Raw genomic sequence first — 15,133 nt, 5'->3', positions numbered from 1 at the left:
AGTGGGACTATTTTTGTGCTTAAAATAAAGTATTTGCCTTAGGAGTGCGTGCAGTCAGAGGTTTAGAATCACGTACATGGTGCCCATCTAGGACTGACCAGTGCTGCTGCTGTTTGTTGAAATGGCACAGAACTGCAAGTGTTACAGCCAGTCGTGAGAACTGCAGAACTGAGCCCAGAAATCTGTTTGGAGTTCCCTAGGGAAGAGAGGCAGCAGCTCCAGTGTCCAGTGCTCCTGCAGCCAGCCAGCTTGCTCCCTGCACTCTGCCTGCTGGTGCTTTGTGCAATCCCATGAAAGGTGGCCCAAGCACTGTGACCAGCATTTCTCTTTGGAAATCAATAGGTCCATGGAGCTTTTCCAACAGGCTGTGTAGCAACCTGCAGTGCCCCACTATTTTCCTCAAGGCTGAAGTAGTAGGCAGCTGCCAGTTGTTGGTCACTCTCCTCATGTTTGACGTGCAAGTTACTGTGCTTCTTATCTTTTTGCCCCTATTATCTCACTTCATCGTTTTCACATTGCTTAATCAGTGCAAAATAAAAAGTGATGTATGATTGACTCAAAGAAAGAAAACTATTAAGAGGGTTTTTCTGCAAATTACCATCATGGCATGATCGTTTTTCCCAAGTTATATTTCTGATGATATTCTACATTGTACTTCCAACATGTTAAAAACAGTGACACATAATTAAAGACAAACTGATTGGGCTGAAATTGACTTGATGACTGCAATTAACTTACCTAAGAAATACTAAAGAAATCAGTTGTTTGATCTAAAAAAAAACTTCAATCAACGAATGCACCTTACACAATGTAAGTGTTAAGTTTTAGAGGGTTTTGTTTTACCTTTTGTAGGTATGTTATGCCAGACTTCCAGATGAGAGGACGAGACTATGAGTGAAGAGCGCTCTGGAGATTGCGTGCAGTTCTTTTCCTGGGTCCAAACTGGATTGATCTGAGAACAATAATTATGAGGCTGACATGTCTGTTCTCCTTCATCTTGCTGTTTGGAGCAGCTGGGCTTGTTGTCTTCATTCACCTGCAGGATCCAGAAGAAATAGTTCATCAGCAGACACCAGGTTAGCACTCCTGTTTCTGGTTGACTCAGTCGCTCTTTCATGTTCAGTGTTTTAGACTTTTACCCTTGTACCCTTAACATGTTTACATTTTCCACATAGGTTGCTTGAATACAGGTAAGTAATTATTATTTTTTTTTAATAAAGGCTATTTTGAGGTTAATTGACCACAAAAAGAAGGAAAAAAAGAGTTTGTATAAAAAGCAGTTCCAAGAAACAATTGACTGATTATGCAGGAATCTTTGCCAAGGTGTACTGGGTCCAGCTGGATAAAGTTAATTGTCTGCTAAAGTGGAGACCAATTTCTGCTGCCAGTTATGCCACTGTAAATCTGGGACTGAGAATTTCTGTCAAGGTTCAACTCTGCATACACCCTTCTCTGAATACAGTATTCAGTGTTTCATAGAGATGCAAGACAAGAGATGCATAAAATAAGTCATGCAAGAAGCTTAAAATATTTGAAGACATATTCCTTTAATGTGCGTAACTTCTATTAAGTATTTCCGTTGCCATTCATAAGTGTGCCATATTCTCATGTTAGTAACTTTAAACAGTAAAAAGCCAAAAAAACCCCACTCCACATTCATGTGAGGATCTGAAAACTACATGCTGAAGTAGTGGTTTCCTTTTAAGCAGTGGGTATGTAAGAAGTGTGAAAATGCACAAGACTTCCCTTGATTTCCTTACAGTCACTTTTTCTTTGACTAAGGCTGCAGGGAAGGCTGGTTCAGAGCCTAGACAAATGTCAGCACAGTTACTTCAGCTCGTAATAATACTCCTATGCGCAGAGGTTCGGTCGTTGTGTTTGCTCATATATGCACTGAAATTCTCCTTTGACTGAATACGTGCTTTATAAAAAGTCAATTCAACTGACGACTTCATTGCACAGTCAAGGTGACTGTGTATATTTTCAAGATAAAATATTGGTAACATTTTTAAAGCAGCTGAACCCAAATACAAAATTACATTACACTTTAGCAGAAGTCCTTGCATTATGTGCTAATTTCTGTGCCCAGGTTTATTAAGCACTTATTTCCATGTCACTAAACAATCTATAATATGTTTATTATTTAGTCCAATTGCACACGGATTTTGAAAGCAGACACTCAGTTGAAACTGTAGATATAATGAATCATCAATGTGTCACGGAAAGCAGAGAATTAACCAGTCACTTCAGTGCTTTTCTAATTTGTTTTTGTATACTTAGCTGCAAAATAATTTACAGATTAAAACTGACAGTACTGTGCATATTCATTTGGAATCAATACTGCTATGAGGTCTGTAAGTTAATAGGAAAATAAAGCAAAAATCAGAAATTACACATCCCAAATTAGCCATACAAGCTCACTGGAGCAGCTCGTATGGTTAATGCCCAAAATGGTGATTGCACAAACTGTGTAGTAGAGAGAAATCTCTGAGATAACTCCACTATGGAGGTGCACACTGTGCAGGACCTGCCTTTCCACTTAGTAAACATGGGGTGGTTTTACACTGAGAACAGACTCACCTTCATACTGTTATTGGCCACATATTCGGTGTGGCTGTACCACAACCTATGGAATTTAGATAGATTCTATAGGATCAGATCATATCTCCTTCAGTAACGGCAGGGACCCAAACCCCCAAGGATTTACGACAGGGAAAGGATCTTTTCCTCTTTAAATATATATATTTTAAATATACATATTTTATATATAAATAGTATAATATAGATAAATAGTATAATATAGATAAAACAGTATAATAATAGATAATAGATAATAGATAAAATAGTATAATATAGATAAAACATATGTAAATATATTTTACGTTAGCCTGCTGGCTGGGAAACCCCTGGCAGAAGCAGGCAGTGCTCCAGTTTCCTCAGCTGGATCTGTTTTGATGCTGAGTCAAATTCCGCTTCTAAGACAAAGTAGCACTCCTGGTCAGACAGCCGCGAGGATTTAAAATGTGTTTCTGCACAAGAGCTACCCTCTGTAGCTACCTGTTCTCTGAACAGGTTTCACCGGTTTTCCTAAAGGCTTTTATCCTGTTCTCTTTCTCCCCCATCCTGCCCTCACTGGTCACTTTTACCTACCTTGCAATCTCTGAAGTCTCCTTTCTCTAGGTCACTTAGCTCCCCTCCCAGGCACAAACAACATCCTTCTATCCGAATGTATGACAAGACAAAAGCCGAGCAGAACAGTAGCTCCTGAACTCTATTCTGTCACATACCTCTTGAACTGCTGAGTGTAATATACTGTAAATTATTACAGAGGATGTAACTGTTGAGTGGGACACCCAAGCACATTTAAATAAAGGCAAGTTTGAACTCAGGTCCTCTTCCCTTCCCTCCCTGCTGCACTCCTTGATGTATTCAGTAGCTGTCAGTAGGGTTCTTTGTAGCTACAGAATGAACATCCCAGCAATGCTGTTACTGCCAAAGGTGTGTGATGAATTGCTTGATTCTCACATTCAATTACAATTTATGTTAACAGGAATCAGACTGCACCTTTGAGTAAAAGGTGCTCCATACAATTAGTCTTATTTCTGTTTGGGTGATTTTCATGTGCATTAAGTGCTTTCAGCTCATGGTGGACTCAGAAACTCACCTCTACTCCTTCTGAAAATGATACCAGTTACCACAAAAACACATTAGGAAGCATAAAGGACATAGGAAAAACAGTCATTCATTTCATTACAAAGAGAGTAGGCATATTTCATTGCCAGACAGCCTCCTGTGAAAATCTGTCAATCACAAGAGATGTTTTGATGTGTGAAAAAGATGCTTCCCTTCCCCTCATCTGAGCATTTCTCCTCAAAGGGGTCTTTTTCTAATGGAGAGTGGATACTGCTATAATTTGCTTGTCTGATTGCTGCCTCAATAGAATTGAAAAAATGCATGTGTCATTAAGCTACTTAGGACAACAGATTTTTCATGGCAGAGCTTTATTGGATTAGCCTTTGGTTTTGCATTTCCCATGTAGTTACTGTGCAGCAAAGTGCATTTGCAGGGCTTAGAATCTTCTGAGGAAAACTCCAGAAAAGTCAATAATGTTTCTTTTGCACTGAAAAGCACCATAGGAGAGTTTTGCATTGTCCAAAAGGGCATTTTTCACTGTTAGTACATTCAGTCATCTTTAATTTAAGATAGTACAACTTATGAAACAAGATTAATAAAAATACTTTGGTATTTCAGCTTTATCTGTCTGTTCCGGAAATTGCTCTTGATTGTTTTAGTCCTAGCAAGCACGATGGTGAGACCTTGATGTACTACTTAAACCAGTATAAAATCCACAGTCATAAAACTTTAAGTAATGCTTACATTACTTTCACTGAGCAAAGCACTCCTGACAGTAGCTGTTTGTGTTGATTTGTTACTATTCATTTATTCTTTCCCTGTGCTTCACATTGCTACCTAATTGTGATGCTGTACTGAGAAAGCAATACCAAAGTAATTTTCCACAACATTAGTTACAATTTTCTTCTGATCTTTCGAGTGAAACAATCCCATCCTGTTGGCTTCTGTGAGCATATAAACCTTGATTACATTTATCTGTTGGAAACCAATGCTTACAAAGTATATGCGCTCTGGATAGTGGGTGTAGAGCCTTTCTTGTGATTGAGAAACATTCTGCCTGTACAGTTTTATTTATATAATGCATATCGTGAGCAGATATATTTATGACAGACAGCTACTTAGGGTGGGCAGAACAGATTTCCCAAGCCAATACATAAAATGCTGTGGATATTCCTGTGGTCATTAAAGGGACAATAACTTCACTTAAAACAGACATTTTCTGGGCTTCTGTGGAGAGTGCTGTTATTATGAAGAACGCAGGGTGAAGCAGGGGAGTGGGTTCAGCACTGATATGAATGAGAGACAGTATTACATCAAACAGAAATGTAATGCTGTCCTGTATAGGTGTATAAAACTTTGCTTAAATGGAAACAGTAAAAAAAACAACTGGAAGGGCAGGTAAGTTAACACATTTGCACATGGTGCACAAGGAAAACTTAAACATACATTCCTACCCTAATGCTAACAATTCTTGCATATAGAAATCTCCTTTCCATGATAGGATATTAAGCATACAAGAACTTTACAGCAAGTAAATGTTCAGCGACTGCACTGCTGTGCTTGTGGTGGAACCATTTCCAGCCAGCAAGGGGCTTGTCCAGGCCCTGTGGCTACCAAGGGGCTTCTCTGGCATAGTGACATAGTCCCTCTCTCTTGGGACTGACCATAGAAGAGCTGACTGGACTAATGAGTGTCTTGATAGCCTTGTTCTGGGCCAATGCAGTGTCTGAGATCACCAACTGAAGAACTTGGATTTGTGGGAGCTACATTTGGGTGGTGCAAGAAAGGATCACTTGGACAAAAAATCAGTAGTGAGAGAAGAGTCCAGAGACTGAAGCCATCCTGACAGCTCGGCACTGGATTTCAAACACCTACGGGAACTTCAGAGCTGCAGAACTGCCAGTCTGTGGGCTGGCATGTGGTCGTGAATACTAAGTGTGGAGTCGCCAATCATGACGAACTGCTTCCTGTATGCATCAGGGATACAATACATACACTGCACTTAGGAACGCGCTCTACAAACTTCAGCCAGAAACAAAGGGGTACTCTAAAATGGCATCTATTTTTGTTATAGAAAATGCACCAAATGAAAAACAGCATTAATATTTCTGCAAACCTATACTCAGACAGCAAATTACTTTGAGGTGATTAAGTCCATGGGAAACAGTTAATGTTTACTCTTTTGTTTTAGCCATATGGTTACTGACTTCAAAAACCGCTAAGCTTTCAGTTGAAACTTTTAAGATGAATATATACAGATGCACATTCCCGTGGGAGCTGGTAAAAGGATTTTCCACATCTTAAATGTCGCAAGTTTGAAGCTCCAAAAGGGTGAAAACAGAGAGTAGAATAGAAATGGGTTTGCACTCTGTACCAGCATTTGAAAGTCAAGCAAGAATATAACTGAGCCTGAAACTCATCTGACTTAGATTCTGCAGAGATTGCTCTCTTTCCCTCATCTACCAATTCTGAACGCAGTGCTGTCATCCCCTTTATTTTCTGCTTTACCAAGGGTACGCTGGGATGGGGAGAGGGGAAGGAGAGATGACAGTCAGAAGGGCCTGCACGTGAGTGCTATAGCAAACCTGATGGCACAAGAGAGCCACAGTGCAGAAGTCTTCTGTATAATGCAGTAGCCCTAGAGTAAATACCGCTATTATATCTGAACTGATTTTTTCTTAATTACTTATTCAGAGCACGCACACCTTCCTAGTCCCAAATTACAGGCATATGCATATCTCCATGTTAGCAGTAAATTTCCATAATACTTTCCTGGTGCACAATGTACCACTTGTTTTTTATACTGGAAACTTTTTTTATAAACACAATTGAAAATGAACTGGCAGTGATGTATAATTTCAGAAGTAATTTTCCTACAATTTATAACTTGTTTTCTTTATGAACTGAGAGCCATGTACTCTGCCTCATCTAACAGAACCAGCAGAAACGGAGAACAAAAGGATTTGGTACAGGAGGCAAGTGGGCCCTGCGATGCACTTGTCAGGCACAAGTGCTGTACCGTTACTCCTGTAAGGCTAGCTTCCACAAGCTAAAGAGCAGTCGCATCCTCTGAACTTCCCCTAGAAAGGAATGTCCCTGTAAGCAGATTAGTTCCCAACGGTCTGCAGTTGATGGGATTAAAAGGAAAAGATCTTCTTGTCAGCTGAAGGAAGGCACTTGAGATGGAAATGTGGTCTTCTGAGTTTGATACTCTTAATCTGATACTCCCTTTTCTGTTGCTTAAAATGGTTGTTTTAGACTGACTGTGAACCTGGCTATTTTGAAAACTGGGATGTGCTGGCAGCAGGTTCATCAGTCTACCAGTAAAGGGGAATCAAATGCTGTCCAGATGGTTACAAAAGACACCATGCTGCCAGTGGAGTCTTGTTCAAGAGAAATGGAGTTCAGTGCTGAAAGTGATCACTTATCACCTGTTTTATTACCTATAATATGCAAACATCGTTTTCTATACCACTTTTCCCTGTTTTCATGACTCTGGCATCTCCTCGGCAGCCTTATGAAAAATAAAGCATTTGTTAATGTGCTCTACATCAAGTCATAACTTTTTTGTTTCTTTTTCTCGCTCCTTTTATTTTTTTAACAGTTTATGTTAACATGGTTTTATCAGCTGAAAAGTCAATAGTGAAGTCCATTAAAGCAGATACAGCTCTCAGCTATAACTTGCAGGCCACCATTTCCATAACCAGTATTTCCTGTCAACCATAGTGCTTCCCCAGAGGCTGAGCACTTGTGTTAGCCTGTGCAATTGGGATGTAAGGCTTCTGTGGTTCTTTCTGTCCTGTGCTACTGCTCAGACATTGCGTGTTATTGTGTTAAGCAAGGCAAGTCGCCTGCTAAATGCTTCCATTTCCTACTACACAGGGGGTTTCTGCAGGGGATTGAACGTACCTAAGGACTGCAAGATCCTACAACAAAAATGCAAGACCAAAGCATTTCATCTGCGAGATTATCCCACAGACCAGTGACTGGCAGCAGTTATAATCCCACTGCAGTGCTGCACACACATTAGATGCCTGAGCTCATACCCAATGCCCATTTATTTGATAGCATAAAGTCCCTGTCACCTAATCCCAAATGTATTTATCAGCATAAAACCAGAGTGATGCAGTGCTAAATCAGACTCACACCATACAGTACAGTACAGTTTCCACTTCCACAAATTTCCATATCCCCTCTATTTCTGTGGCATTTATTCTCAGATACTGACTAGTTAAAAAAAGGTTTGATATTTCTTTTAAAGCCTACTTTTAAAAAATGTCAGAAGTTGACACTTCTTTGTTGTGTCTGGCAAAATAAAAAGTGACCTGCCATCCCAGAGCTGCGTTCGTTCATGGTGCTTGGCAACATATCACCAGCAAAACTCAGCAGCACTGGGATATGTCAGAGGACTCCAAGAATGGCAGCTTTATGAAAGTACATTCCTAGGGAGCAAGCCTCTATGCTTTTGAGATTCCCCTAGAAATTTGCAGGAGCATTACAGAAATGGGCAACAGTTGGTCAACAGACCCTTGTGTCACCTCTAAAGACTCATTCAGAAATGAGGCTATATCAAAGTTTCCATAGGAAAGGTATTGGTAGTAGAACTGGCAGTCTAGTTTGCTTGCTTTTTAAAACCTGATAGCACTTTGAGAAGCTTACGTAAGTTTAAAATACTTTCTGGATTTTCTAAATTTTATGCTATTAAAATTGTTTTATAACAGACTGTGTACATTTCCATTCCTCAAAGTTAAACTGTTCCCCTTACAGCTTAAACAAAACTTCTTCTCTCCAGTAATATCATCCTTTTTCAGCTAGTAAACATTAATTTTCCTCTCACAATCCTAGTGAAGCTTGAAATTAAAGGTGGCTTTCTTCTCTATTATGTCTTTCTTGGTGTATCAGCATCAAAACTGTCAGTTACCTATGAGAGCATAAAAAGCCAAACAACTTCTTGTGGACATCATTATCATGTTCTCTGAATTAATAATGTACTTACTTTTGAAAGCAAGTGATTGGTTTTGGATCTATCACCACTTGACATATGCAAGGTGATTAAATGATTTAAATCATGCTCTGTATAGCTCCTATCCTACACAGTGCTCGCTCATAGCATCAAGCAGAAAAGAACTTCACTACCAACCGAGTGGCTTGACCGTTCAGTCTCCTCAGATACCTGAAGTGCTTTGCTGTATGAGAGTCAGATATTCTGCATTTCATAGAATGAAGTCCCATCTTTGTCCCTTTTTTGCTTTGAGCTACGTAAGGAGACCTGTGTGGTGATTAAGTAGAACCTCTGCACGTTAAGGCTCTTTTCCTCTTTTTTTTAAGATTTGCTACCCATTGGCTGTTCGTACCCACAGAAATTGAGTCTTATTGGGCTTCTGTTCCTGCTTTTTAGTTGAAAACTACTCGCTTTATCATAAAACTCTTTGCAGGGACTGGCTATATGATGTTTTGCTCTTTGTAGCACATTAGCCAATAGAACAGTATCTACAGACTTTAGGTATCCCTACACTATGAAAGCAAAACATGTCATACTACCCTGTATGTATGCATGTACACAATGAGCAATGCACAGGCTGGAAGAACATCAGGGGATGTTAAGCCCCCTAATGGAGCAGTGGGAACCGAACAGCTTCAGGAGGAAAAAGAAGAGCAGAGATTATGAACGAAACTGCTCCAATGCCCTGCTCCTATATTGTATTTCTCAGCATTTCTCTTCCATGGAATCATAGAATGGTTTGGGATGCAAAAGGACCCTGAAGTGCTAATTCCAACCCCCCACCAGGGGAAGGGGCACCTCCCACTAGTCCAGACTGCTCAACGCCCCATCCAACCTTTCCACTCAGCATAATGATACACCAATTACTCAAAGCCCAGCACTGGCATTTATGTAATGATGACATAAATATTGCTTGGAAAAAGCAAAGGTATATTTAGCTTTAGAATTATTTTAGGCTTAAATCCTCAGGTGTCTTGGGATGCCCTGTATCTGCTGTAGTCAGTGGCTGACTTTCAGTCCCACTTACATGGAAACAGAGAAGACAGACACAATGCTTATTGTTGTGGCCAGGAGGAGAAACCCTACAGACCTAAGCAGAGGAAACTTGAAGTATGCATGGTGGCTCTTTGAGGGGGTGGAAGTGGCTCCTTTTTTCAAGCTGTATCTAGTGCACAATGGCCAAGATCCTATATACTGTTTCTCAGATTGCTTTGGGTGTGTTTTTTTTTTCTTGACTTGTTTGACTTGACTTTATTTGTTAATAAAGTTCTGTAGTGCATAATGCCCATAAGTCAAACCACAGGAGAAATTATAGACAGCAATCACCGTCATTTTGTGCAAACTGAATGCAACTTTAATTGGGTCCTCCTAATTGTGCATGCGGCTGCTAGGAAAAGCATGATGATGCTTATCTCACAGAAGAAAACAAACTCCTCTCATTACTCATCTGTAAACAAATGAAAAGGCAGATATTCAAGTAGTCACAAAAGTACACGTATATACTTTAGGGAGACACTATAATTTTTGTACAGTGTCTATCAGAGCAAAGCAATCCTGTGCTCATTTTTACTTTAACGTTGTTCATAATTGTTTAATATTTCTCTTGAATACTTGGGTCAGCGGGAATTTGAACGGGGCGGGGATTCAGAAGGCCAGAACAAACACGGGTACCACAGACACTAAGTTCACTTAAATGGAAAGGGAGAAACACAGGGAATGGCCATGATTAATACTGCCAACCAATCACGAGTTTTTTTTTCTATAAGCTGTTAAAATGAAACCCGTTCATTTAGCTCAAGAGATGTTAGTAGCTTGGAAACAGGAGGCATCCTTAAGTCACAACCTAATTAAAATTTCAACCATTCTGCATCTATAAGCTGCTCATTTTCAAGCTATTGAAGAGAATTAAGTTCATGAAGAAAGTACAAAGTCAGGAATTGTTTAACACATATATATTGATGATGTGTTCTGTCCATGTTAAACCAGCAGTGGTATTGCCTCCTCCATAGGCATTTCTCACCAGTATCTGCACTGCAGTAAATAGCTCAGAATGGTTCTTGGAATTACTTATACTTTGTGGAAGAAAAATAAAATGAACCTTTAGCAAACCATTATAAAAGCTTTCTACCATTAGCAAAGAACACGCAAGTGGGAGAGAAACAGAAAAACGAAAGGTGTGTACAGCACACAAAGAATGGTAGTGAAGGAGGTATGAGAAAGAAAAGCTGGTGTCACTATCTTTACTGTTCTTCACATTTGAACTTATTTAATGGAGAGAAGTTTATGAGTTTGAAGGGTTCTTGGTGGTGGTGGTGGCTTTTTTGTAGAAATGAAATCCAGAGACCAGTTTTGCTAGATATTTTAAACACTAAAAAGGGAAATCAAATTACTATTAGAGCAAAAATGCTTAATTAAATTTCACTGCAATTTTATAATTAATGTTAATAGACAATAGGCACAGAATCAGCGTGTCTGAAGTTCCCAGGGGTACTAAAATGGAGAGACAGGAAGTGGGGAGGAAAAAGAATATTTGCTACATTAAATTCACAGTAGTTAACGAACTCAGAACTTAAATTTTTAAAAGCATTAAATGTTTCTCTTGTACAGCAATGATCTAATCAGATTCTACCTCCATACACAAATCTGTGAGAGCCAACACCTTCTTACTGTCTTAGCATTTGCCAAACATATTTTTCCTCTTGCTTATTTCAAGAGATCAAATTATATATTCAGTATATTCTGATTGTTCTCTGCCTTTTCCTCTAAAGGCACTGGCTTCATTTCTTAATTGAGACCCAGTGGAGATAAGTTCACCACAACACAATTTAATGAACTATGGAAGAGTTACCTTTAAATGCATGAGTATGCAGCTGCACGACAGAAAAAGAATATATCCTAGGTGATGTTCCAGTAGACAATAATTAACTGAGACACCTTCTAAAATAATACCACCCACACACAAACACAGCCTTTTCCCCCAGAAGCTGGACAACAAGTAAAGCAAGTTAATAAGCCAAGGGCAATTGCTGAAAGGAGCTCAGTGGCACAATGAAAGAATCCTCTGTGAAATCACAGATTAGGAAAGGGAGACCCGCAGCACAGAAGAGTGAATTTTACTCTTTTTCCTCTCTAACTTCAAAGGCCGAATTGAACTTGATTTTCCCTTCATATTAGTCTTGGCTGTGCCATCACCATCATCCATTCCAAGTGCGCAGAAGATTCTCCTTTTCACTCCAAATGATTTTGAGCAAAGCCAAAGCCCGCCCTGTTTACTGCAGAGATCTGAGGAGAAACTGCTGCAGCACCGGCTCCACTGTATATTTTGATTATTACAATTTTTGCTAAGGAGAAAGAACTATGACTTTTAAATGTCTCACATAATACCACCCCAGGAGCAGGGCTGAGCAGGCTGCAGTCTCCCTCTTAGCAACATGGCAGACTGCACACTGTTGTCCTTCTTCACCTTTCCTCATCTGAAGATGTCTATTCCAACCCTGTAGCTGCCTTGCACAGCGAAAGCACACATCTGCCTCAGTTCTTCTATACTCTTGTTGCAGTGTAACATTAATTAGATTTCACATTCCTCAAATTAGGGAGTGTGAGTCAAACTCTGCCTCCCGCTGAGTTCAGAGGGGTGCATTTATATGAATTTTTACAGCATTCAGCCCGCTTTGATTGCAGCCCTCCATACCACCACAAACAGATAGTAATGATTATAATGGAAGATGTTTCACAACGAACCGCTGATGCTGCATTTCAGGAATTCTGAATATTTTAATCTTCATGGTGCCCACCTTTTCTGTCCTTTTAGCAACTAACCACTGATGTGAAAACATGCAAGGGCAGATAGTTAATATTCCAAGAGAAACCCCATTTGCTATGAAAACAACTTTAATTAGCAAGAAAAACATATTCTTGCAATTACTTAGAGCAGTCAGAAGCAAACACACTGACACTGGCCTTAATAGTGGCAAAATATTTACCATCTCCTGTCCCAGTGGAGAAGGCACCCGGAGTTAAAGGCTTACCTTGGGAAAAGGAAATCCTAAGCGCACATTAATCAGCTGTGTGTAACGACTGCATTTTCTTAGCCCAGTTACATGAGTCTGTCCCTATTTCTTTCATCTAACAAGCTGAAACCTCCTTTGGCAGTAACTTGACACAGATCCCATGAAGGCACGGCCGCGTTAGTCTTCTCCACAGCCTGCAGTCTGAGGAGGCGCGGCAGCAGGCAGCCTGCAGGGCTTGTTCAGGTTCTGCAGGCCACAGGTCAGTTTTTCTGATGGTGTTCCTCTATCACAATGAGGAGAAAACTGGCACTGATAATAAATAAACACACATTTCATAGTTGAAGCAAACTCACTTCTAAGCAGGAATGGATAGAGATAACTCTTGATAGGGCTGCTGCCACAGACAGAAATCAGTCCCACAGCAACTGAAGAGCAGGGGCAGAAAGCAGCAGGGCTCAGCCACCACCACAGCCCTTACCTCATGGACGGAGCTGCTAAGAGACCAGGCCTGGCATTCCCACAAAGTGCCCAGGAAGAGCTGCGTGCTGTATTTTCCAGTTTTGTTCTCCCTTCATGCTGTTCTATCTTACAGAGCTAAAATATGCCCTCTTCCTTAGCAGCAGGCCTAGGTAGAGCCTAATGAACTCACTGAGCAGGTTGATTTAGCTGGTTTGTTTTCTCTGCCACAGGTTTAACTATTGCACAGTTCTCTGGGCAAGATCGGGTACCAAGGACGATAGGGTTTTCTTACCCTCAGCACAGAAGCAGTAATAACAGCAGCCTGGAAGTCTGTCTGTCCCCACGGCGGGCACTGCGGTGTCAGATGCCAGCTGACAGGGCAGCGATGCCGGCAGGGCTCCCAGAGGCGGGAAACACAGCACCGCTTCTTCTAATCAAATTTGCCATGTAGGTAATTTACACTGAGGAGAAGCAAAGCTTTCTAGTTTTATTCTCTGCATTTTCTGATCTTAATACATTTCAGGTGATTTTATTTTTTTTTTAATCGAATGCTCAAAGGCTGTGAAGGTGTTTGGCAGCTCACGTGATCCCACAGGGCTGCTAGGCCTGCAGTGTGAACGCCAAGGAGCACCTGCCAGCTCTCTGTGAGTTCAGCTCGGCCTGCCCTGGTGACGTTCCCCTTCTCCACACATCAAGAGCTGGCAAGATGATTCAAGGACAAAATAATGACTTTTAAGGGTATATTCAAGAATCTTTCCCAAAGTACCTTTACTGTTCTTAAATGAATGTGTAAATGAGAAAAATAAATGAAAAATAATGAAATATCCAAAAGAGATTTGAACAGTCTCTCCATTGGAAAATCTGTGATGAAATTAGTCACTGGATATTCACTCAGCTCTATTGAACATCTACTGCAGCAAAGAAAACCATAAATACGATGTGTACAAAAGTTTGTAGCAATATTTGTCAGGTTCATAAATCTCTTTTTTTTTTTTTTTTTTTTAATTGGTTTTTGTTTTTCACCTTTCCATTATTTTAGATGAGCAGCATTCACAGAGCTTGATTGCAGCCCAGCTCACTTAAGGGTGAAGTTGTGCAGAATTCTTTAAAAAGATAATTTGAAAAGTATGTTTACATCCAAAAATGATCTTTCTAAACCAAGATATTTGAAATGAAATGTTGAAAAACCTTTCTTTTTGAAGGAAGGGGAAGGGTAAAAACACATAAAGGTAGAAACACATTCCCAAGTAGAATGAAACTCCACAGAGTCTACAAAATGATCCACACCAAAAGGTAAGTAATATTACAACAGGCAAAGAGGATGCTAAATTTTAGGAAAGCTGACTTCCAGCTCTCCGGGGAGTTAGTCAACAAAACTGGAAAACTGTTCTCAGGGGCAAGGGTGCAGAGCAGAGCTGGCAGTCCTTTAAGGAAGCTTTCCTCAGTGTGCAAGAGCTCTCCATCTCTAGGTGTAGCAAGTCAGGAAAGGAAGGCAAGAGACCAGCATGGCTGAACTGGGACCTGCTGGTCAAACTGAAGAGCGACATGCACAGATAGTGGAAAGAGGGACAAGTACAGTGGGAAGAGTATAGGGAAGCTGCTGGGCTGTATAGAGATGGGGTCTGGAAAGCCAAGGCCCAGCTTGAACTAAACGTGGCCAGCAATGCCAAGAAGAACAAGAAAGGCTTCTACAGATACTTCAACCAGAAAAGGAAAGTCTGGGAGGGCATACCCCCCTAGTGAGTGACACAGGCAACACGGTAACAAACAAGGAGAAGGCTGAGGTACTTAACAACCTTTTTGCCTCCATCTCCTCTGCTCATCACACAGCCCTCAAATGTTTGGTTTGGTAGGAGCGGATTGGGGAAGCAACGTCCCTTCCACTGTACATGAAGATCAGGTTCGTGACCATCTGAGGAACATGAACATCCACAGGTCTATGGGTCTCGATGTGATGCATGCAGAGTCCTGAGAGAATTAGCTGATGTGGTCACCAAGCCACTCTCAATAATATTTAAAAAGCCATGGC

At 40.5% G+C, this 15,133-nt stretch overlaps 1 protein-coding gene across 1 annotated transcript in view; it reads left to right on the top strand.

The window, feature by feature from the left end:
- The first annotated feature begins 856 nt into the window (after nucleotides 1-856).
- The window catches only part of CHST8 (carbohydrate sulfotransferase 8), a 125,604-nt gene continuing 111,327 nt past the window's right edge, over nucleotides 857-15,133 (top strand). The window contains exon 1 of the mRNA XM_042877268.1: nucleotides 857-1,076. Coding sequence (XP_042733202.1) covers nucleotides 968-1,076 — 109 coding nt within the window. The 5' untranslated portion in view covers nucleotides 857-967. The remainder of the gene's footprint in view (nucleotides 1,077-15,133) is intronic.

The sequence above is a fragment of the Lagopus leucura genome, unplaced genomic scaffold (assembly GCF_019238085.1).
Source record: "Lagopus leucura isolate 7727_CA_CO unplaced genomic scaffold, USGS_WTPT01 Super-Scaffold_100017, whole genome shotgun sequence".
Classification (NCBI taxonomy): domain Eukaryota; kingdom Metazoa; phylum Chordata; class Aves; order Galliformes; family Phasianidae; genus Lagopus; species Lagopus leucura.
The sequence above is the reverse complement of the archived record's forward strand: the minus strand, read 5'-3'. Positions and strand labels throughout refer to the sequence as shown.